The 21,091-nt window shown below is 45.3% G+C and overlaps 1 protein-coding gene across 2 annotated transcripts in view; it reads left to right on the plus strand.

The window, feature by feature from the left end:
* The window catches only part of ARHGAP20 (Rho GTPase activating protein 20), a 62,495-nt gene that overhangs the window by 37,114 nt on the left and 4,290 nt on the right, over positions 1 to 21,091 (plus strand). For both annotated transcript variants that reach the window (XM_035326803.1, XM_035326809.1), the window contains exons 6-14: positions 12 to 96; positions 2,842 to 2,919; positions 7,003 to 7,069; positions 9,009 to 9,191; positions 14,265 to 14,443; positions 17,196 to 17,357; positions 18,678 to 18,787; positions 19,723 to 19,912; positions 20,686 to 20,797. In XM_035326803.1, the coding sequence (XP_035182694.1) occupies positions 12 to 96; positions 2,842 to 2,919; positions 7,003 to 7,069; positions 9,009 to 9,191; positions 14,265 to 14,443; positions 17,196 to 17,357; positions 18,678 to 18,787; positions 19,723 to 19,912; positions 20,686 to 20,797 (1,166 nt within the window). The remainder of the gene's footprint in view (positions 1 to 11; positions 97 to 2,841; positions 2,920 to 7,002; positions 7,070 to 9,008; positions 9,192 to 14,264; positions 14,444 to 17,195; positions 17,358 to 18,677; positions 18,788 to 19,722; positions 19,913 to 20,685; positions 20,798 to 21,091) is intronic.

The raw sequence follows: 21,091 nt of genomic DNA on the forward strand, positions 1-21,091 counted from the left end.
TGTTTTTTCAGTCGAATACGAGAAGAGAAGGAAAAAGACTATCCTAAAAGCATTCCTCTGAAGATAATTGCAAAGGACGTTGGAACTTGTGCATATGTAAGTGCTCTCGAGCTAATCTGGGGATCTAAATTCACATCACCTATGAATGCTATTCATCTGTAAATGCTATGGATATTGGGATGTGGGGTGGACACCTTCGTTGGGGTTGCAATCTCTTTTGAGAATCTAGCCCCCTCTAGAAGACTCAGCTTATGCAGCCCTGAAACGTGTGTTTTCTGTCTCTAATATAAGAGTTCCTTTTTAAAGAGTGTTCCTGGCGAGAAATACTGGATCCAACACACAAGCTAAAGACTGTATAAGTTAAGGCCCCAAGAAATACATCTAGAAGAACTTATGCACAAGCATCTTAAGAAGTGCCAGTAAATGTTCCCTTTTTTCCTTTTAAAACTGATTTAAACCCACAGCTGCCTTCATTCAATTCTGCAGAGTTGCAATGTGTTGTTTTATTGTTTATAATGATCGTAAATCAGTAAAGCTATGTATATGAACACTCTGAAATTGCCTTAAACATGGCTTTCATCAGCTCACTGATGTTGGTACATTGTAGGCGCAAAGTAAATTGGCAAAGAAAGATTGTCTACAGGGTGATTTGCACCTTTCTTACTAAGCCATTTTTGACCAATTTAAAGGAAATTCTTGAAGGTAGGCAGTTCCCTAAGGATACCCTAACATTTAGTGATAATCCATCCATTCTTCCTCTACTTCTTAGACATTTGTCCTTTCTTTCAAACTGAGCTTTTTAGATCTGCATTTCATGTTCAGAAGCCTAAAGAACATTTTCAAGAACATGAGAAGTTTTCACAGAAGTTACACTTCAGTGGAGGTCTTTGTCCAACAGTGAATGTCTGCTTAGAATCCTGTACTTGCACAGAAAGAAAAAAAGCTGCCTTTTTTCAGAAAATCATTATTAAGATGAATTATAATAGAATTGCTGGGTTGCCAAGAGAAATGTTAATGAGCAATAATGATCGTTGTGATAGTTCAAAGGAAGGACTGTAGATCAAGGTGTGCATGTACTCAAAGTTCACGTTGAACTTTGTAGTTTTTTTGTGTGATTTTTTTTTTTTTGTACGCCTTTTCTCCTTAGCTATAATTAGCTTATGTGCCAAATATGTTTTTTTTTCTGATCCTGATAGTCCTAGAAACGACACGCTGTAGTCTAGCTATTATCGGTAATAAAGCAGTGGAGGAGCAGATGGAAACTTTGTAATGCAAATAGTTCTTATGGCGCAGTGTTCCCCGTGCTACAGCAGCTGGAGATGCCCAAGAATTATTTCAGTTTTGGAGGACAGGGAATGGTGAATGCAAGGCACAAACCATTTTATCATATTCTAGCCCAGAGCAAAACTTATGCAAATATGCTGACCTACTCCTGAGAGCCAGATGTCATTGCTTTGGGCAAATGTTAAATTTTTTATGGTATGAGCGTTCAGATATGTCCTCAAGCAAGATATACAGTACTCTCACTACTTCCCTTTGATTGCCATGGCAGCTTGCTACCATCAGGGACTTAGACACAAGTACAGCAGAGATCTTTTCTAAACACAGAATGTCAGGGGCTTGTTTCACCTGAACATCCTGTGGCCAGTGTAAAACTGATACAAATACGCAGAGCAGCCGGTAAAAGCAAACTGTCCTGGCACTGGCAGTGAATATTTACATCCTGGCTCTGCCACCCTCCTTTCTTTAGGCCGTTTAGGTGGTTTATTGCAAGCAGGCACACATTTGTTCTGCCAGGGCTTTACGCTGGCCACGACCCAGCTCCAGTCCAGCAGCTGTGCAGTCTTGTTAGCAGAGCCAAACTCGCCTGTGTGTCAGGAAGGCTTCACAACTTGTGCCTGAGGCCAGGGCAGTTGTGTTGATGCCAGCAGAAGGCACTCTGAACGTGCCCTCCCCGCTTACTTTAGCCTCTGCAAGGTGATGGCGGTGGTGCTGCCACATCCCAGCAGGGCTGGGGATGGAGGTGTTAATCCTGGTGTGCTTGAGATGCCCAGCCCTGCGGAGGAGCACGACGCAGCGTGAAGGTAGGGAGCGGTGTCCCGCTGCACGGGAATAATCCTGGTGCCAGGCAGCAGGTGCTGCAGCCTCACTATGGGAAAGCTGCCTTGCAGAAAGCCATACTTCCTCCAACACAAAGCACAGCCATTCGTGCTGGGAGGCGTAGCTGTTTAGAAAGAGGGGCTTTATGCCACCCCATGCTTTTCCGATCTGACAGCGGAGTCAGGAGGATGCTAGCGAGGCAGTGTGTTTAACTGGAGGACAGATTACCAAGAGGAAGTGATCCTGGTATTAAGCCAAATCTAGCTTTGAGAATTCTATATAGAAAGTGGCAAAGGATATAGAGATGAACAGCCTATGTACAGTGTTTTCTTACCAGGGAGATCTTCAATAGAAAAGGAAGGAAGTGATTAACATTTGATATGAGGACCTCTTTTTTCACTGAAAAAAATCACTGAAATGTTTTTTGGTTTTTGGTTTTTTGTTTGTTTTTTTTTTTCAAAGGCAACTTGCATACATCTTGTCCCGACTAATCATGGCACTCTGCCTGTTTGATGGAGCTCTTGGGGGAGCAGGGAGCAAATACAGAAAGTGTACAACGAGGCAGAGGAATCAAAGCTCTGTCTCAGGCAGCTGGGTCTTTCTCTGTGGTGTAACTTACTTATGAAGCAAAATTTTAACTCTCTGTTTTTTCAGCAATGAATTATGCAGAGCTATTGGACTTCAGATATTCTTTGCAAATCCAAATCTTTAATACCACTTTCTCCTTTTTTCTGTTCACAGTCAAAAACCCTAACTGTAACCAATGTTGATACAGCAAATGATGTAATTCTCATGGCCCTGCAGCAGCTGGGAATTCCTGTAAGTACTTGCACCGGTTTTAATGAGTCTTTTTGTAGTCACTTTTAATAATCAAATCTCCTCTTCCACCTTTTCCAAGTTTTAGGATATTAATAATAATTAAAACCTTTATCATAGCAATTCAGTGTTGTCGAAATGAAGCAAAAGTGCCTTGTTAATATATAGACCTCCAGAGATCATCAAATGTCTTAAAAGTGTTGAGTAAGACTCCCATCCCTGTAAGGAACCAGTCATATTTGAAGTTGCTTTTAAATTTATTTTGCTGATACATGAGAGGAGATACTGAGACACAAAAACTGAGAGTTTGATGCAGCTCCTTTTGCACACTTCAGTGTGAATGGAAAACCTACTGACCTGCTTGTTTGTTAGTTTCCAAATACGCAAACACGCGTGGTCAGCGGTGTCCTCAGATTACAAACATAAGCGCTACTCTCAAGTGTCCAGATCAGACACTGTAAATATCCGTGGATCTTCAGTGTCATGTGAGATACGAATGTAACCGAGTGATCGCACAGAATCTGAATGCACCCAATTTAAGCAATGGCCTGAAAGTATTTGGAAAGAGGTCTTCCCGGGATACCTAAGATACTTCAGAATAGTGCACTGAGTAGATGCAGCTATTCCCAGTAGATCCAGTAGTGTCTGAACCGACTCCTTTTTCCCTAAACCAGAGAAGGAAGTGCCTCAAGTGTTAGCAGGAATCGGTGCCAGGGGCAAGAATCCTGACTCCCTTAGTCCTTTCTCCCATCATTTCACAATTGACTCTAACCAATGCTGATGGACATAGAAGCTCCTGGGTGACAGGTTTATAACTGGCCTGTCAGTCTGCTGTTTGGGTAATGATATTTGTAAATGTGTTGGTCTGCATGCATATGTTCATCTACATGCAAGGATTCTGACAAGTCTGACCCAGAGCTACTCTTGTGCTTCCCTGAGGCTTCCAGGGACCCCCAGCCAAAGTTAGAGTAGCCTCAGAATTTACCTTCCCTAGCATTCATTTTCCCTATTTTTTACAGGCTTTTAGTGCATCCAGGGACTTATTCTTCCAGCTTGGTGTTTCCTGGGCACAGCAATTTCTATCCATCTTTTTATGGCTCTCACATCCCATCCACCACGGCTGTGGCCCGAGCTCAAGATCCTGTGGTCTGTCTGGTTAAGGTAGTTTTGGAGGTGATAGAGGCAAAGAGGAAATGATGTGAGTTAAAATCAAGCCCATTGTCTCCCCCGTCTGCACCTGAAATCAAGAGACTGTGCTGTTACAACTGCAAGTCTTTATTAGGATGTTTCATTTTTACCTGTTTTATGGGTGTCATTTGCACTTCTTCATTTCATGTCCAGAAAAATCAGGAAAATGGTAGTATCAAAAAAGATTAGTTGTTTGATGTGAGCAGGAGGAGGAGCTGGTTCGGTTTCAGCTTCGTGTTCTCTTGTATGTAGCACAATCAGGCCTTTCCTCCTCTTTACATTTTTATTTAGAGCCATCTGAAAGATGTAAAATCTTGCCTGCTGAATTACTTGCTCAAGTAATATACTACATTTTTTCACTGCATCTTCACAACATAAAGCCTTTTTCATTAGGGACAGATCACAAGATTAGCAGTAGAGTCAGACAAGCTAAATAAATTAAGCTGTAGCCTGTATATCAATCAAACACCCAGCCCCCTCCAAGGATTGCTCTAACTGCGAGGGAGCTTCTCCTTAGGCACCATCTCAAGGGTTTTTTTTTTTTTATGTCCAGAGAGAACCACTTGAAAGGAGCTCTGTGACTTTTCGATGGCAATTATAAAAACTACATGTCACATGTTGGGTGATTAATGGGGCTGTTACTTTCGCTGAGTTCACTCTGTTTTAATGCATCAGGGTTCTTCCCTCTGCGGTTTCTCTGGTAAAATGACAACTAGTTCTTGCAAAATGGCATCAACCTTTTCTTCCAAACGATCAAGGGGAACAGAAAGAAGGGTCTTGGGTTTCCCAGCTCCATGCTTGCATATTCTGCATACAATCCACTCGCTGATTTTTCTGGGACTGCCACATTTATCCTGACAAATGGCCTCACAAAGCCCATAAAGGACATTTGCAGCTGGGAGATGAGCAGCCTGCCTCCTGAAACTGCACTGCCTAGCTCTTCTCTTCCCCTGCCTCCCCTTCACAGCCACTAACCCTTCCATATATACATTTAAAAGGAAAAGTAAATACCTTTTCTTGTGCTCCTCAGCTGTATTTATTTGCTCCTGGCGGCTTGCCCTGAGGCTCCAGAGATGTCTCCAAAGCCTATTTATTTTCCTTTTGCCTCCTGCTAGCTAACTTAACAGCAGTGCTAATATGGCCCAGAAAGCTCTGTCAGTCAGCGAGTGAACTGCAAAGGCTTTATGTTAGAGGGCGTATCGGCGTTACACCAGGTGCGTGCACCAAGCAGAGCCCCGAGAGCTTTGGGGACATTGGGTAAAGGGCCAGACAATGCAAGATAGTAGGCGAATCTGTTTAAAAGGAGGTAGGGTTTAATTTTGGAGCTAAGTAAATACCAGCACTAGGTATTTATCACCTTCTGTAGCCAGAAAAATTTAGACTTTAATTACCCTGATTTAGCAGTGTTGCTGAAAAGGGATTTAAGGTGCAAGAGATCACTTTTCATACATGTATTTATCCACATGCTGTTACTCTCTGTCCTGAGAGGGGTTTATATTAAATGTAATTCTTTCTATCTCTATTGCCTCATTGTCATATCTGAAATAATGCGCCATTCTCCTCCTTCAATTAACCTGTAACATTGTCTTGTATATTTGTGCTACAGGCAATATTTAGAATTTGCTTTCAAATCAGCAGTTTTTCAGGGCTTTTCCCAAAGTTGCTCACATTTGCCGATCCTCTGGAAACTGCCTCCTTTGATGTAGATTTATTCTCTCCGCGGTGAATTTTTAAAGAGGGTTCAGCAGCCTTACAGCACCACCCAACACTCCCGAGCCCTTGCACACAAAACAGATGCATCAAAGGGCCAGTGAGGCTGTTTTGGGACAGCATGGAGCGCCAAGAGTCCCTTGGATGCCATCCTTGCCTTGGCCCCAGTGGTGGGTGCTTGATTGCAGGTGAAAGGGTTCCTGCCCCGTCCCATTCTCCCACGTGCAGCGTGGGATGCTCTTCACTGGTGAGGCTGAGCGTGTCCTGCTTGCAAGGGACGTAGAGAAGCTGGGGCAGTGGTGGAGCTGAGGTCTCAGGTGAGAGGCTGGTGGCACCTGTGTGCCAGGATACATCCCAGAGGATGTGATGGCCCTGATCCTGAGGATGGAGCTGAAAGGTCATCTTAGCTCATATGAGTGGCCCACCATCCTCCACATGGAATCACAGAACCATTAAGGTTGGAAAAGACCTCCAAGATCATCTGGTCCAACCATTCCAGCAATGTCACCCACTAACCCATGTCCCTCAGCACCACGTCCAACCTTTCCTTGAACACCCCCAGGGACGGTGACTCCACCACCTCCCTGGGCAACCCGTCCCAATGCCTGACTGCTCTTGCTGAGAAGAAATGTCTCCTCATTTCCAGCCTAAACCATGTGCTCTGCAACAGGCCCCTGCCTTGTCCTGCTCATCCGTAACCCCAGGGGCCCATCAGAGCTGTCTCTCTTCCCGGCGGGAGGTTGCCTCATCTCCAGCCTCCCAGGAGCAGGGGGGCACGTGGGACAGGGACTGACTCACCGACAGCATGGCTTACGTGTTGGTGAGGCCTCAAAAGCAATCCTGAATCCTGGCAGGCTGCAACCTCAACCCCTCTACATCCAGGAGCACTGCCAAGAGCTGGGGCAAATCGCCCCCTTTTCCTACCAAAAGAGATATCCCTCCTAGGAAGCTTGCAGTGTGTTAGAAAGGATGGGTTCTGGCCACTCTCACAGCTCAGAGATGGATTGTGGCCGCTCAAGCTGCATTGCAAGTGACAGAATTCAGAAACTTGGACAGTGGCAAAGTTGAGCACCATGAAAATAAGCAGGGCCCTGTTGATGCCAGTGGCAGGGCATCGTGTTGTGAGAAACCTAACACAAAGCTATTCGTAATGGCTGGGAAACTGATTCTTAATTTTGGTTTTCATAGGGCTCTGAAAAAGACTACAAGCTGTGGGTGATTTCAGGAAGAGAAGACGCTCCGTACCCTCTTATTGGTAAGCTGTTGGCATGATTTTATTTTTCAATGTTCACTCATTAGTTTTTAGTGCTGAAGGAAGCAAGAAATGTGGAGAATACTGACGTGAAGCTTCCTTTTTATTTTTTTCCCGTTTTTCCTCTTACTTCCCCGTCATGCAAGTTTGCCTATTTGGGGAGCTAGTCAGATGCTGATCTTTGGTTTTGAAGGGCAATTGTGTCTGGCTGTGGCATATTCACTGGAAAAAGTTCATTTGTCCCTGCCCCGTTTTTACTATTTTCAGCTGTGTGAGCCTCAGTCTTTGTACAGATCCAGCCTCTCCGCTCCCCCTCCTCCTTCCTTGGAGCTGGTCCAGCTCTACCGTATTTCTTCCTCCATTTCCATAGCATTGTTTACTCTGCCCCCTTCCTCAGCCCAACTCGGCAGAGTTTTGAGAAACATTCCCTGCTTCCACAACTCAAGAAGCACTTTCCTGCTTTCCAGTCCTGTATTTCTCTTCCCGGCTGACAGCTCCTCTCTGACTAGGAGCAAACTGTTGCTTATTCGCTTTCTCAAATGCTTTTGAAAACATTCCCTCGCCAGGAATCAGCTCAAAGCTGAGAAGTGATGGGATGGGGTGATTTAATTTTGGCCTGTGGTTCAACGAGAATAAATCCCTTCCCATTATTAAGAACCGTTCCCCATAGAAGCCCGCATTACTTGTGCTATGTAAGAGTTCACAGACGATTGGAACGAGAAAAATATGTGGATTTTCTGTTTTCCTCCTGCAAACCTAACTTCAGTAAATCTTAGCATTCCTTCTCAAAGCAGCCTCAACTACAAATGCTTTGCTGGAGTCAGACAACATTAATATTTATCAAATGTCTAACCTGTGCACCGTATAGACACTGCAAGCTGTTTTGCCTTTGAAATGTCCCAGACTTTGTCTTTGAGACCGTTACACGTAGCTTAGTCAGATAGGATCAGAGCTGTCATTTTAAATGTAGAACCAGGGAGTTCAGAAATGGGGAAGACCTTTTTAAGCGACTGACCCTCTTTCACTGCAAATTGAATGTACAGTCTTCGGAAAAGAAGAACCTGGCAGTAAGATGATGCTGTTCCTGATGTTTACACAAAGGTTTATCAAATGAGGCTGGCTTTTAGCATAGGTGCACATCAGAAGCAGCATTCAGCTGTGCTTCAGTTTCACTCCATCTGTAATGTCAAACATTGTTTCTTCCCCTAGCAGCATTCATGTCCAAGTGCAAGCTAACTGAAACTTCCTGGCTTCAGATTTAATACATTTCAACTGCCACGTCTTTAGACAAGTCCAAAAAACTATCAGTCTGGTGGCATTTCTGAAAGCTCCCCCAGAGATGAATTGCCTCTGTGTAGTCCCTGCCGATGCTGGGTAGCGCAGCCTGCATCAGCGCCGTGCCTAACGCTTCCTTCCTGTCCCAGCCTCAGACAGGAACCGTGATTGTCTCTCTTTTGGCTGCGCTGAAGGTGCTTGCACTTACCACGGAGAGGCGGGGAAGATCTCTTCCACGCTGGATTTCTTTGGTTTTGCCTGCTCAGCAAAAATTTGACAGGCGACTGCTCCCATGATCACATTTCTTGCCAGAACCGTGTGAGAAGCAAGTACCTAAACGTGGAGCAGCGCGAGTGAAGCGGTAGAAAGAATGAACGCTGATTGCAGAAATAGTCACTTGTATTTTTCTGATGGGCTTTCATGTGATACAGCTGTAACAGGGCTGATGCTCCTTTTACATCTGTGTAGCTACACTGAACACAGTACCTCTGTATCACCCAGTGTGTGATTTGTGCCAGTGTAAATATGCAGAAAAGCATCAGTTCCGAGGTTACCAAGAAATTGCTGCTGGCCAGCGTGCAAAATCTGCTTTTCCTCTGAGATAGATGGGAGTTTTGCAAGTCTCCAGCCAATCCAACCCAGACGATGACTGTTTCTCTCTGCACAGGCCACGAATATCCCTTTGGAATTAAGATAAGCCACATCCGTGACGCGATGCCCCATGGGTCGAAGCACTGTGCCTGCCCCCGGCAGCTTCAGGGATCCTTCCTGACAGAGCAGCTGCCCCAGGAGCTGCAGTGCCAATTCGTGCTGAAGCCCAGCCGCCTGGCCGAGTGCCCGCCGCTGCACGGTACGTCGCCCTGCTCGCCAGCCTCCTTCCTCCAGAGCCTGCCCACGTCCTGGCTCTGCTGCAGGAAGCCAGCGCGCTGGGACAAGGGGTGGGAAGAGGAGAGGAGCAGGCAGATGTTTGCTCCAGCTGCACGGGGATTTTGCTGTGTAGTTCTCCTTGCTTTGAGCGTGCTGTTGCATGTGTGCCATTTTTGTAAGCTACATTTTGACAAGCCGCCTGTCAAGGGATTGCTCTAAAAGCAGCAAAAGAAAGACAAGATCTCTCCCCTGCAGTTTGTTTGTTTGTTTGTTTTTTTAAGTCTATAAGCTGAGCTGCTCCCTGCAGCCCTCGCTGTGCTCTGTAGCAAGGCAGGGTGGTTTTATGGTTCACAGTCAAGGCTTCACTTTGGCACAGAATTCCCAAACAACACTTGGCAACATCCTTTATCTGAACAAGGTGCTAAACAAGCACCCACCTCCCTCAGCAGGACCCCTCACATGGCACAGCCTGGGCATGAATTTGAGAACCTAGATGAAGTGAGTGAATACAACTTCTTTATTTCATTTCTCTCATTGAAATGAAGATAGTAATATTTTCTCCTTCCTTTGGCCTTGATCCTGCAAAAATATGAGCACCTGCTCTCTGTTTAGCACTCTGTTGTCAATGACACAGTGACTGCTCGCTGCTCGTGAGTAAAACATGAGCTCTCCATCTTATAAAAAAAGGTAGAGAACAACTTTTTGCTCAGGCAGACAACAACAAGACAAGGGGGAATGGCTTTAAACTAAAAGAGGGGAGATTTAGATTAGGTATAAGGAGGAAATTCTTCACTCAGAGGGCGGTGAGGTCCTGGAACAGGCTGCCCAGCAAAGCTGTGGCTGCCCCATCCCTGGAGGTGTTCAAGACCAGGCTGGATGGGGCTTTGGGCAACCTGGGCTGGTGGGAGGTGTCCCTGCCCATGGCAGGGGGTTGGAACTGGGTGGTTCTTAAGGTCCCTTCCAACCCAGGCCATTCAGTGATTCTATGAAAACAGATGAGTAGATCTTGACAGGACTGGGGCATTAGACTACAAACTCTGTACGATAAGGATGCATCCCACGATGTGTTTTTATTGTGCTTAACACACCAGCACACTAAGCTTAATTAGGAGCTCTGCCCTAGCTCACCATTAATGACTGTATACTAATAAAAAGCACACTTCATTATCCTATGCAAGCCCCAATAGCCAAGATCTCCCACAAAGTATGGGTAGAATCCATTTGTAATGTTTTTAGAAATTAAATATAGCAAGGTTATATCAGTGCCTATTACAAATTATTCTGGAAATTGATTGCATTTTATATAAATTAATTTCCTTTCCACGCTCCTTCATCCCCCCCGTCCCCGGTAATTTGTATCGTGTATTACTTCACGGCATATTTCAAGAATGAGGCAATCTAGCAAAGGGGTGTAATTAGGTTTACAGGCCCCGCTTGGCAGCTGACATTGACTGGCAAGAGAAAATAGGAATGCAAATCAGCCCCGTAAAGCCCCAGCGCAGATGTGTTGTCAGCAGCGCGGTGTGAGCCGCGGGAGGGGAGGCCGGGCTGGCGCTGGGGCAGCAGACGCCTGGGGCAGGCTGCGAGTTGTGCTCAGGGACGGGCTACACAGGAGGAGGAGAGGCTTTTTCTGGCTTTCATCCTTGGCTGGCAGAACCTTTCTGAGTGATGCACAGGTCTGGCTACTTGCAAACCAGATTATCGTGCTGCTCGGTGTGCTCTTCCTGCCTCCTCCTCACCTGTTTTGGTTTTGGAAAATGGAAAAGGGTGCCTGTGTGCAAGCCAAGGCTGTGATCTGGTTTGGGGCTTGTCTTCTGATCAGCGAGCCAGGAGCTGTGGTGTTGTTGGGGACCACCAGGCACAACACCACGTGCAGGGCAGTTCACAGGGAGAGGGGTCTGGGAGCCCACGCTTTGCTGCCCACATGCCGTGTAACCCTCCCTCCATCCCTCCAGAGAAATCCATACCAGACTGGGACAAGAGGCCTTACCTCCTCCTCAAGAAGTGATTGCTGTTCTGGGACTTACCTGAGCGCTGAGATTATTCTGTTTATATTTTCCTTAAAATGTGATAAAATCAGCAACTTGGAAACCGAGTTTGAGCAGCACCCCCAGCAAGGCTCTCAGCTGATGCCTGCAGCCATCTCACTGTAACCCTCACGCAGACATGGCACGTGCCCTTGGCAAGCTCAGAAGCGTCAGATTTTTAACCAAATGCCACCTGGCCAAGGGTGACATCTGCCCCGTGGTGGCGGTACCGCTGGGCTGGACACCCGGCCCTGGGGGCAGCAGGGGGAAGCCGCCCGGTTGTACCAGCGTGCCCCACGTTAGGCAGCCGTGTTTTATGAGCGTATGTCTAAAAATACTGTAAATATTGATTTGCCTGAAGTTCAACTCGAAAGAACTGGCTGCTGTCAGTGGCTCATCTGTTGTCCAAATTAATATTTAATCGTCTGTTAAAAGAGAAAGCAAAATGTAAGCAAGTTGGTCTCAATACAGAAAGGAGGTCTTTGAAAACTGTTTGAAAGGGATTTGGTCAGAAAGGCTGCTAGGTTTTTAAAGAGATCTGAGGTTTTATTGGGAAGTTTCTGGTTCATCTATGGGAAGAGGAAATGGCACTTGTGGGGCTGAGGCACTACCAGTGAATGGACTAAATTCCCTCAGATAAAATATGAGTAGAATTGATCCCTAGGCAGGTGGCTATTCTTGTGAGCTCTGAGCAGGATCTGCAACCAAAGTAGTGTTGCTTATTTTTCTGATTCTGAGCTTAGAATAATCAATCCCCTGTAGCAAGGCCTGGGGTGCAGTGCTGGTGTTCCCCTGTAGAGCTGTGCATCTGTCTTGGCTGAGAGGAGGCTGGACACCCAATGTAACTTTGCACAGATTCAAGAGAAGAAAGTTCTCGTCCTCCCTTTCTCATCTGCTCTTTACCCTGACACTTCTCAATCCCCTTCAATACAGGGATAGGAAACACATGAGTTCTGTTATTGGGGAGTGTCGATGTTGTACGCGAGGTGGCATTTCACTGCTGTGCATTCGTTGTTGGTTTCTGTGCTGGTATGTTGAAGAACACCACACAAGATTTTCCTCCCGCCCCAGGAGAGCTGCATTTAAGCACAGTTTCCACTCGGTCACCTTGTCCATTTGGGCTTTGGCTTTCAGGAGTGGAACAAACAGTGAGAGACTTAAGAAAAGATTTTATTTTTTTTCATTTCTGCTATCCCTTTGTCTCCAAAACAGGACCTGTCCTTAATTTTTACTCCTGCCAGATCTACAGGGCTACCAGAAAAAAAGAAAAAAAGAAAAAAAGGAAGAAAAGAAAAACACCAAAATGTGTTTGTGACTGGGTGCCTAGAGCTGCAGGAGAGGCAAAACCACAGTCACATGCTCATGTCCTGTTCATCTGAAAGAAAAAATGTTGTTTTGAAAGTTTTTCTTGGTTATGTTTTCTCAAAACATGACATGTCAAATAAAGCCTTAGACATTGCCAAGCTTATATTTCATGAAGCTTTGGACTGCTTAAAATGTATATCCTCATTATTTTTTATGAAAAGAATTTTTCATCGGGCTTTAGCATTCATATGCTCACATTTTGAGTTAAACTGTAACTTTTCATCCTGTAAACCTCTAATGAAAAGACTTCCACCCATTCCCGAAGGGAGCATGATCTTCCAGAATGGAATGATGTATAAGAAAATATCACTTATTTGGGCTAAAAAAATGCATGTAACGAATCACAGGAGAAAAAAATGTGGTATGATACTGCAGCCCGTGCTTCTGCAAGCCTTGCTTCTACCCTCTGCCCTCCACAGCAGCAGAAAGCTGAATGTTTGACCAGGTGAAAGGACCAGCTAATAGAAAGGAGCATAGGGTAGGTGAGCTACTAAATCAAAGCTGAGTGCCTTTGAAGACTTCTAGAAAAGGAGAAACATATTAGAATAAGTTTTTCCCAGTTAGCACTTCCATGGTAAATGGTGTCAACTCACCTTTAAAAGTAGCCCGTGCTTTTAGAAAGCATTTAACTCGCTGATGTTGAGAGAGGTCATGTTAAAAAACTCTTTGTGTCTGAACTCAGTATTTCCTTCTTCATGCACTGCAAACAAGGGCTTCAATTAGCGGTGCTCTTTAGCTGTCTCATGAAATACATTAAAATAAATGAAGACAAATGGAGCCCATCAGTGTGCTGGCAGCATGCTGAAATGCCATCTGGAAAGTGTTGATCAAGGGGCAGGCAGAATCCCTGAGTCGTGGTCAGTAAGGACACGCTAGTTCTGTGGAGAGGAGAGCAAAGGTGGCAGCTTCTACTCGCCTGACGTCTCACCCAGTCGATGAGGGGGAATGGGCTAAAGTTGTGCCAGGGGAGGTTTAGGTTGGATATTTGGAAGAACTTCTTTACTGAACGGGTTGTTAGTCACTGGAATAGGCTGCCCAGGGAAGTGGTTGAGTCACCATCCCTGGAGGTCTTTAAAAGACGTTTAGATGTAGAGCTTAGGGATATGGTTTAGTGGAAGACTTGTTAGTGTTAGGTCAGAGGTTGGACTGGGTGATCTTGGAGGTCTCTTCCAACCTAGGTGATTCTGTGATTCTGTGGTGTTACTTGTGGAGAGAGTAGCTGCTCTCCTGCATTGCCAGCGGAGCTAGGATGCCTCTGGACGCTCAGCCAAGGTGAGGGCAGTGGTGTTTATTTACCCTTTTTTTCCAGAGAAGGTCTGTGGTCTGTAGCTGTGGGCAGGAAACAAGTCACTGGGCACAGGCCAGCTCCATGGGAAGCCACTGGGCTGAGGTTCACCATCCTGCACTGAGGGGTAGGCACTGGTGCTGTGCTCTAGCCATGCAGTGCAGGTCTTGGTGAGCTTCTTATGACTGTGGGTAGGGCAGTGTAGTCTCCACACACACACACAGGTATGCACGTGGTGGATTAGGCTGAGCCGGGTGCCAAGGAGTTGGTTTGGTTCATGTCATTTTTTCCTTTGAAACCATAGTAGCCACCGCAAAACAAATACTGGAATTAGAATTGAAATGCATTTCTTCTAATAAACACCTCTCTCTTTTCCCAGACTTAAGCCAAAAGTCGTTTAAAAGGAAAAGATCTATCATAAACTGGGCTTTTTGGCGTGGCCCAGGCACTCACCTGGACAACGTGCCCCTCTCCTCAACATCTGCTGCTCCTGGGAAGCTCTTTGGCCTCTTGCTAACAGCCATCTGTGAGGATGACAACCTGCCCAAACCTCTCTTGGTGAGTCCCAGGCTCAGCGCTGGCTCTTACAGTGGTGGAATTTCTTTGAGAACATGGGGATGCAGTGTAAATGGGACACTGAAACTACTCAAGCAGAGCAAACAGAAGGAAGCCTCATTTATGCTTCCCAGCAAGAACTTTGGTTTTTAACATACGCTGTGATCAGGCCTGGTCAGTACCAGACAGCCCGAGAAGTGTGTGGTGGGCTGACTGCTCCAGGCTGTTGCTTTTTTACAGCCCATGCTGTACGGCTGGCTCCCTAATCCTCACTCACACGGTGTAAATACACACCACGCTCATGCACACTTCTTAAACCACTCCCAAGGTCTCTGTAAAACCCCCGACTCCAATCAGGTTGTGCCTGCTGTCCAACGCAGGCAGCCGTTGCTTGCATAGAAATGCCTCCTGTCCTTAAGCAGAGAGTTTCAGAGCCTTTCTTGGAGGCATCCCAGCACTCTAGGTCCTCGCTTTTGAGCTGGCATTGCCACTGCAAAAATGGTTGGGATGGCTGGAGGCTTCAGGAACACCTCAGCATCTGCTCACTCTGTGTCGAGCAAGTGCTCATGCTGTGGGTGCCCAAAACTCCCTCTCCACCCAGTCCAGGGACATCAGAAATGTCCTAGAGCCCATCCTAGGCACAATTAAGATAGACGTGTGGCATTTTTGGTCAGGAGGGTGTCCTGAGGACTGCCCTGTTTTTAATTCAGCAATTGAAACGTTTGTGGAGGGGGAGGGAGGAGCGCCCACCATGATCCCTGCAGGATTGGGCCCTTCCTCTTAGCAGACTGCCTTCCAGCTGGCACAACTCGCCAGAACCCCACTGAAATCAGTGGGGTTACATCAGTTTATAGTAACAGATGGTTTGTCTTCAAGGCTTGTGCTTGGTATGCTGCGTTATCGTTGCCTGAATAGTGAATCATACCAGGACTTTTTGAGTTTTGCAATAGTGTTGGTTTTTAGTTCCTTTTGAGGGGAATTGTGCATTTTTATCATTTAGGTGATTTAAGTAAGCCTGCCAGAGATGGACTCGGTAAGAATCTGGCCTCTCTTTTTCTCCATCTAAGAGAGGAGCCAGTGCTGCCTTTTGGAAATTTTCCCAAAACATAAATATTCAGAAGTTTATATCTAAGCTACATCTAACATATCTAAGTTACTAAGTATAGCATCAGGGCTTGGTAGACTTTGTGGTTTGAATCTTAAAACACCGTGTTTATGCCCAAAATATGACTTGCTTTTGATTTCTCATGCATCTCTGGAGAATGGAAAACTGCATCTGAGGTACTGTGTGGGATACACCTGCAAGAGAAGGGAAACATCAGGGGTGAATGCTGCAGGCATGTTTGATAGCCCTGCTGCAAAGCTCTACCCTCGCTTTCACAGCTGAAGGGCTCTCTTTTAGGCATTGCCACTCTGAATTGTCTGACACCATTAGTTTCATTCATGTGTTTTGGATTAACTACTGTAAGAAGACCTCCCCCGTTTTATTTTGTGGGTATTTTATTCAAAATATGTTTTGAAAGTGTTTGTTCAGGCACTGGAACTCAGTCTGTTTTGACAGCAGTAAGTCTCTGCAAGGAAAATGGAAATGCTGACGGGAGTCCTGCTGCCACGAAAGGTGCTGCTCTGACGTGTCTGCACAGACATGAGTGGCTTTCCACTTCTGCAGAGTGAGAAGAAGCATTAAGAAAGTAAAGATGAGGAAAATAGTTTCCCTGAGGGATATCTGCATTGCTGTGTGTCAGGAAGACTGACCTGAGAGGCCAGACTCTGAAAGAAGCCACAGGCTGCTGCTTAGCCATTACTGTCAGAGTAACTTGGCTTAATGATGACAGGTTCTCCCCCACCATCCCTTTTGATAAGTTGGTCCTCAGACCACTGCGTGCATGCACGTAGTTCAGAGACTGTCTGCGTGCATTTTCCTTCAAAAGAGACAACCATGACAAATCCCACATTGCTCGGAACATGGCTGTGGAGAAGTGATCAGCGAGTCCGAGAGGCACCCCAAACGAGACTGCAGAGAAATAAACAGCCGGGAAAAATTGTGTCATCTTATCTTGGGAGAGGTCTTTGATTTGAGCATTTCCTTTTCTGCTCATCTTCCTCTCTAATTTAGCAGAAGAAATCAGGTCCTCGTGTTACTTCAGAAGCTGGGCAGAAGTCTACTTGTTTCCTCTGAGCTGCTTGCAGGGTGCAATGCCACTCACAAGAAGCAGAAGGGGTAAAATCCAGCTCTGATGTGGAAATGCAGATGGGTATTAACAAAAGAAGCACTTCCCAGCTTGGATAGCATCTCCTTTGTTCAGACATCAGGCTGCTAAGTTGGAAAATAAGTCTTCTTCTCTGGTTGGTGCTAATATCAAACACACTGACGACTGTGGAGGATTTTATGTCTTCCTGCAAAGGGCGCTGCACTAGGCACACGGTAGCCTTTTCCCATACCACAGTGTTTATTTATTTCAATGACTTGGCTAAAACTTGGGCAGATCCTGGAAGAGATCATGCATGAGGTTCATGCTCTGCAGCGGTGGCATCGTGTTTTTGAAGGAACATTTTCCAAAATGGGTTCCCTGGACCATAGCTTTGCTGTGCAGTTTGGCATGGCCTGGAGGGAGCCTTGATTTGCATTTAACTTTGAGCTTTTTGAGGACTCACAGGTTCTTGCCTGTGAAAAAAGTGGTAAACCACACTTCAGTGGTTGTGGACAATAAAATATGTCCCTGAGAAATCCTCTCTGCCTTTTGATTTTGTTTAGGACATGCTTTCCCTCCTTTACCAAGAAGGTCCTTCCACCGAGGGTATTTTCAGACGCTCTGGAAGTGCAAAAACCTGCAAAGAGCTCAAGGAGAAGCTTGATGCGGGTGCCGAAGTGGACTTAGCCTGTGAATCCATATTTGTGACAGCATCTTTGTTTAAGGTATGTGAAGAATGTTCCTTTCTCCTTTTTTGTCTGAGAGCAGCACAGATCTTGGGCACAAACAAGTCGGACTTTTCACCAGGGACAAGCCAAGAAGGGACTTGCTAGGCTGAATTAAGGGTGGGCTGGCACATTAACATGAGGGTCACCAAAGGAAGCTGCCACTGAATTAGGATGGGGAAGAGGACTGGTCAGCTTGTTTTGCTGCCAGCTTTCCTGAGGTCTCAGTTACATCCTGGTCCTGTAACTCTCTTAATCTCTCCTTAAAGTCAATGAGATACTAGAAAGGCCAATTTGCAGACCTGTTTCTTTGTTCATCAGTAATACATTACACCATCGACCCTTGTGAACATATAGTGTTGCCTGAAATACTGGGGTTAATTTTCCCATGGATTATCTTTTCTTACAGACTTGTACGTTAAAAGCAATGTTGCTTGTGCAAAAAGCTTCACGCACCTTCTGCAGAACACCAGCCACAAGGAGCGTATTTCTTCTCACATTTTCTTACAGTACATCTGTTTTTGTATAGCTTTTAGCTTAAAAGAAATTATAATATCCATTCTCAAGCAAGCATCGCTTTGGGGGACTAGTTTTACCACAGAAAACCGTTCTTGCTGCCACATGAGAGGTTTTCATGGGTGAGACTTAGGCTGTTGCGTGTCTGCTGGTGGGTTTAGGGCACACAGGTAAGAGCATGGGGGCAGTCACCACGAGAGCAAATGCGCAGCATTTCATGCGCAGCATAGCTCCTCTTACCCTAACGTGTTTGGGAAGCTGGGATTTGGGCTTCTTCCCAAGCTGCAACAGTTTGCCTGCAAGTAGTTGAGGTATTTGGAGACAGGAGCAGGAATACTATCCCAGACTGGTACCAATACTCCGTTATCAAAAAGGGCAAGGCAGGCAGGGATGCCTTGGAGTTCTTATTGTCTGGTGGGGTTGAAGGTTGTCATCTGAGGAGAATAAACAGGGGCTACAGATGGACTCTGTGATAAGTAAAGGCAGACAAACAGTATCAAAATAACTGACCCCAATGCAGGCGGGTTTTTTTAGTTCAGAAATAGCAGATGAAGCATCCCAATACCTCTGTTTTGATAGGAAAGGGTGAGGACAAGTCAGGAAAATAATGACTTTTAACAGAATCCAAAGAACTTCTTTATCTCAGATGATTTTCCGATGTTTTTGGATGCCGTGTGGATCAAGATACTTGTCAGCTAGTGCTGTTCTACTGATATATATTCTTGTATCTGCATAAATTATTCCCGTTTCCTCCCACACTCCAGAACAGCTGTTCACGTTTTCTTCTTCTTTTCTCTGGATAAGGATTTTCTTCGCAACATCCCAGGCAGCATTTTGTCATCCCAGCTCTGTGATAAGTGGGTCTCTGTGATGGATCAAGGAAATAACGAAGAGAGGATAAAAAGCATCCAAAGGTAGAGTTACTTATATTCTCCATATTCTCTTCCTGCAAAATCCCAAACATTCGATTTACAACCTGCAATTAAAAAAACACAACTTTAAATAGATTCTAAAAATATCTTTGCATATAACAGAGCATTTAAACTTACATTTATATTTAAGGGAGAGCCTGTATGGGGAAAATTTATGACTCTTTTGTCACACTTTTCTGCGTTTTGTGGATGCCAGTAAATAAATGAAGTATTTTTTTTTATGAAAAAAATATTTATAATATTTATAAATGTGCTGTCCAAGATCTGGATTTCTGCCAGGTACCAAAGGCAGAGTCATCCACAGGGAACCTGGGCATGCTGGGTGACAGAGCAGCTGAAATCAGTTCCTCATATTTCCCCCTCATTCATCTCAAATTTTAGTGACCGTTTTGAAGCCAAGATGGATTGTAAATAAAACACTGGAGCATAGTGGCAAGGGAAGCCTACACACTTGAAGGTGATATAAAACAGAAAGTTGGCAAAGTTTCTGTCATGGGAAACAGCTTTGTATGCTAGCTGACCTCACGCATACTTCTGCACGTGTATACATACCTGTGGCAACTCGATGGTGGGTAGTGACAACGGATAGTTCACACTGAATAGTGAACTATCAGGCAACTTAAGTGAAATACAGTTTGATGTCATACATTGCGTGTATGACAGACTGTAATTTTAATTATCTGCTAGGGTATTTTGTGGCATCCCAGGAAACTGTTTAGAGATGTGCTATAACGAGGGCAAGCAGCTGAGCAAGAATGCCTCATGGTCACACTACCTGCTTCAATTAGTGCACCGTGTTACCCTGTTCTGTATTTTCATGGTCTTGACTTGTGTGTATCTATGGAAAATGTTATCTTCAAAACTTTGATTTTTTTCCAGTCACTAATTTGAAGAATTACATTTGTATATGCTTTCAGGTTAATAGAGCAGCTCCCCAGAGCTAACGTTGTTCTCTTACGTTACATCTTTGGAGTACTACATGGTATAGAAATGCGATCTGAAGAGAACCAGATGAACGCATTTAATCTAGCTATCTGCATTGCACCTAGCCTGCTCTGGCCTCCTGTTTCCTCCACTCCTGATATGGAAAGTGAATTCACAAAAAAGGTAGGAGACTGCAATGTACTAAGCAAAAATAATCATCTTCCTGTTCAGTCTGTTGGTTACAAATGTGGAAATAGTTAGTACCTCTTCAGATCCTCTTTCAGGGCTCCAGAAACATTCATCTATTCATTCTTGTAATCTGCCTGGGAGAAGGGGAAAGAGATCAAAAAGAGATGCCCAGTGCATTAGCAGAGGACTTCTGTCACCAAAAAGATCTCCAGTTGTTGTAGCCTTGAACAGGACAGAGCAAAAATGGAAAATCTGTATACAAGAAGGACAGGAGTATTTGAATCCTATTCCAGGGTAGAAAGGGACATAGGTGGGGACTGCAAAAGGTAGCAGGGAAGGAGACAGTGGGGAACGAAAGTCATCTGCCTTTACTGAAGAAGATGGAATTTGATGTGATGTGGGGAAACACTTGGTAAAAACAACTCTAGAGGCAGGGCATAGCAGGAAAGATGGGATGGCACCTCAGGAGATGCTACCTTGCTCTCCCTGGCTCCCGCTGTTCCCCCTGTGGAGCCACATCCCTTTGTGCCATGGCTCAGTGTGCTGGGATTGCTCACAGGGATAGCTTGTGGCAAGAGCCCCAGGCTGGCCCACCACAGGGAGGTCTGCTGCGAGTCATCTGGGGTAAGCCTCTGCATTGAGACTGTGTTAATCAGGGCACTTCATGGGTGGCAGTTGCTCGTGTTCTTCCCCTGCATGGTGTGTTTGCCCTGAATGTGACAATGAAAGAAGTAACAGGACATCTCTCTGCCATTGCTTTGTTGCAGATTTCTAGTCTGGTGCAGTTCCTCACTGAGAATTGCTGCAGGATTTTTGGAGAGGAGATTAACTCCCTCTTTGGAGAAATACTGATGACATGCAAGAGAGAAAATGGCTCAGGTAATGCAGATAATGTTTTGATCCTATCAGCTCAACACAGCCAGGCAAAAGATCAATTCACATGGTGTTCCCAGATACTGCTGTTGTCTCCGTCATCTTACCCAAACTATTGGTGATAGCGACTCAGCTTACCACAGAGCTAGAGCATATCACTAAGGGCTGTCCCAAATAATCCCTTGTTCCTATTCCAGTCATCTGAGCTACTGTATTTAAAAAATGGGGGGTGTTAGAGAGAAAGGAAAGAAAGAGGAAGGAAGGAAGGAAGGAAGGAAGGAAGGAAGGAAGGAAGGAAGG

Source organism: Oxyura jamaicensis, chromosome 1, assembly GCF_011077185.1.
Source record: "Oxyura jamaicensis isolate SHBP4307 breed ruddy duck chromosome 1, BPBGC_Ojam_1.0, whole genome shotgun sequence".
NCBI lineage: Eukaryota > Metazoa > Chordata > Aves > Anseriformes > Anatidae > Oxyura > Oxyura jamaicensis.